This window comes from Panicum virgatum, chromosome 4N, assembly GCF_016808335.1.
Source record: "Panicum virgatum strain AP13 chromosome 4N, P.virgatum_v5, whole genome shotgun sequence".
Classification (NCBI taxonomy): domain Eukaryota; kingdom Viridiplantae; phylum Streptophyta; class Magnoliopsida; order Poales; family Poaceae; genus Panicum; species Panicum virgatum.
In genome coordinates, this window is record NC_053148.1 from 2,900,411 (window position 1) to 2,903,898 (window position 3,488).

A 3,488-nucleotide genomic window follows, 5' to 3' on the forward strand; every position below is an offset into this window, starting at 1 on the left:
TGGTATTCTAAACTTGGTGACCACATGGGTATTACAGTAATTGTGTTGTCGGAGGTTTTTGGCCTGGCGGGCTTTTTCCCGCGCGGGCCGCCCGTTCGTGGTCTGTTGTTTTTGTGCAATTGTCCATGAATCATGGCACAAATTTTGTTTAAAAAATTCATGGTCTGTTTTTTTTGCAACTTTGGTGACTAAGTTTGCACAATTTTTTTTGTTAGTAAAAGTCAAATGAATTATATCATGTTTGCACAAATTTAGAATGGAGAGAGTTTATAAATGGTACTTTTAATGTACTAACAATAAGATTAGTTATTGCGACATGAATCATTGCAGTACATATATACTCCCTCTGTCCCAAAATAAATGCAATTCTTTGACTTTTAGAAACTATATTTGACCGCTCGTCTTATTCAAAATTTGTATGTAAATTGTAAGACAAATAAAATATTATTAAAATATCATTAGTGATGTAATAAGTCATAACAAAAGTGATAATATTTGTAAAAGAAAGTTGAATAAGACGAGCGGTCAAACACAGTTTCTAAGAGTTCAAACACAGTTGATATCTTGAGTTCATATATCTTGTCGGAGCTAAGATTCGTTCGTGAATAGTAGCCCAAGGCATTCGGGTCGGGAATTCAGATAGTGCAAAATTCGGCTATCTATGCTATCTATGTTATCGATTCAATGATCCTCTTAGGGCGCGGCTAGCGAGACTAATTTGTTGGGGACGGACAGCAACTTCGGCATTACTTCAAGATTTGAAACAAGAATTAGCCCTTTAGGATCTTGGTGCGTTGCGGGTTTTCCCAAAATACCTGATCAACTGCCAAATAATTATCTCTCCCATTAGGCAATAAGTAAAAAAGGGATCAAATAAGCAAATAAATTAATTTCTTATTCGGTTCTTGGGGTCAAGTATGAGTAGATAGAACAGATGGATTTTATTTAAGCCTACTTGATTTGTGTGGGATGGTATAATGTGCAAATGAGATAAAAGAGTCAAATATACAAAAGGAAGGATACATATATATTTGAATGTGGATATCTTGAGTTTGTATATTTAAGGCAAATAAATAGAGAAAAGTAAAATGGAACTAGAATTCGTTCAATTTGAACAAATGGAAGAATTTATTCATTAAGCCAAATAAATGTACAAAAGTAATTATATGTATTTGAATGTGGGAGAGACGTAATGTGCAAAAACAAAAAAAATGTGCAAGGGAAAGAATCGAACCGGCACCAACTGCCCTCGAGCTTAAGAAGCTAAACCACTGGGCTACACAAGACATTTTGTAAGCTAGCCATCTGTAATTGTACTTCACCTAAAGCACCCAAATCCTTTCTCAGCCACCAAAAATAAGACGCAGGCGGACACGACCCTATCGCGTAGCCTCATCTTCTCCGCTAGTCGCCGCCTTATCCTCTCTCTCTCTCCGCGCCCCCCTCGTCGGCCCTCTCCGCTGCCGGATCGATGGAGCACCACTCGATTCGGCAGCTCCGCGACAAGTTTGGTTGGTTCTGCGCAGGCCCGGTTCTCCTCGCCGAAGGCGGAGATGACCCCCTCGCCGCAGCTGGAGAACCCATCGCCACATGCGGAGAAGACCCCCTGGCCGCAGGCGGAGACCCCCTCGCCGCAGGAGGAGATCCCCTCGCCGCAGGAGGAGACGATCCCCACGCCGCAGGAGGAGACGATCCCATCGCCGCAGGAGGAGACGACCCCATGGCCGCAGGCGGAGATCCCCTGGCCGCAGGCGGAGACGACCTGGAGGTTAGGTCCTCTTCTGCTATATCACTCAATTATGTCACTGAAATCTTGTACCAATTTACGATGGGTACTTGCTGCAGGCCATTTGCATCTAGTGATGGGTACTTGTGTATTGTTTTCTCATTGGTGTTCCAATTCTCGTGTACCTGCAGACTAGGATTTAATCCTGAATGTATTAACTGAATCTGTTGCTTGTCATGTGATGCAGATCGTCCCGCTCTCCGGCGACAAGCCCTTCTTCACCATTGTCTTGTCTAAGGGCCATGTAGAGAAGCCTGCCCAGTTGGTTTGTATAGAGGTAATTTTATTGTTCATTCATGCAGTTCACTCAACTGAATGTTGTTGCTTATTCTTGTGCTCAAGAGATCCCGAGTCGTCTCCACTCCCACCTGCCGGGCTCGCGCATCCCAGCAGTGCTCCTGTTCGGCAACCAGTCATGGGCGGTGACCTACTGTGGTGAACTCAAGTGCAAGAAGCTCGGTCCGGGGTGGGGGGACTTTGTCGTCGCCAACCGTCTGCGCATCGGGGACGCCTGTGTCTTCGAGCTCATCACGCCAGCTGCTGGAGGAACTGGGAGTGAGGGTGATGGGAAGGTGGTGTTCCGGGTGCAGGTGCTGCGCGGGGACTTGCCGGAGGAGATCACCTCCAGGGGCGCCACCTCTCAGGATCCCATTGTCATCGTGGACAACTAAGAACCGCACTCTGTTTAGCAGTAGCTAGTAGCTAGTAGGAGATGACAAATGGCTGCAAGCTAGTAGCTAGTAGGAGATGAAAAATGGCTGCATGTTTGTTGTTTCACACTCTGTTTATGTGTCGTGTTGTTGGTGCATGCTCAACTGTAGTTGAATTTGTGTATCCTGGTGTATGACTGGAAGGTTAATTTCATGAAATATATATTTGTGTATTATGCTGTCTGTCTATCAAATTGTTCAAGCAGCAGAGATGCTACCAAAAATTTGAGCAAACCAGCAATGCTGCTCAAATGGTATATGTTCTGAAATACTGAAATTTGAAATATGTTCATTGAACTGAGCTGAAAAGGTTCATTGCCTCACTTGTGAATCTAGAGCTGAGCTGAAAAGGTTCATTGAACTGATAAATGATGCACATTTTTCTCCAAAGAGTTTTTTGAGATCTTCTTGTATATTAGACTTGAAAAGAAGAGTAAAGCCATTTCTCATTTGCCACCATTTAGCAGAACATCAAGATGGTACTGCCATTCTTGTGCATACACAGAACATGATCACACTGAACTTGTCACTGTAACATTCAGCAGAACAGAAATAACATCTCTGCATTAATTCATCAAGTACATATATATTGTTCAGAGAACTGTTACAGAGCATTCAAATTAAGCCTGTGATATTTCAGAGAACTGGTACATGATCTCCAGATGCTGAAACATGATCCGAAAAAAAACTGGGAAAATCTGCAAGCTAAACGTGATGGAGTTTCAAATAAAAAAAGGTGTCACTAGGCAGCAATTTCAAAATGGGACCATTTCACCATCTCAAAACAGAACAAGCTGGTCAAATTAATTAAAATAATCTTGTGCATACACAGAACATGATCTCAAATAGTCTTGTGCATAGAAATACATGGTCATATTATTTAAAATTGTTCATACACTAGATAATTGCAAACTGAACAAGTAGCTATTCATCATCACTGTCAACCTCCAGTGCAGCACCTCCTTCATCATCGCTGCAGTACTCCAACAATG

At 42.7% G+C, this 3,488-nt stretch overlaps 1 protein-coding gene across 1 annotated transcript; it reads left to right on the forward strand.

Annotated features, from left to right (window-relative positions):
• Positions 1–1,965: 1,965 nt before the first annotated feature.
• Positions 1,966–2,563, forward strand: LOC120671371 (B3 domain-containing protein Os06g0112300-like). The gene has a single exon (XM_039951668.1). The coding sequence runs from the start codon at positions 2,083–2,085 to the stop codon at positions 2,455–2,457; it is 375 nt and encodes a 124-aa protein (XP_039807602.1). The 5' UTR covers positions 1,966–2,082; the 3' UTR covers positions 2,458–2,563.
• The last annotated feature ends 925 nt before the right edge of the window (positions 2,564–3,488 follow it).

Coding starts and splice junctions, on each gene's coding strand:
- LOC120671371 (XM_039951668.1), top strand. CDS start 2,083: ATGCAGTTCACTCAACTGAATGTTGTTGCTTATTCTTGTGCTCAAGAG.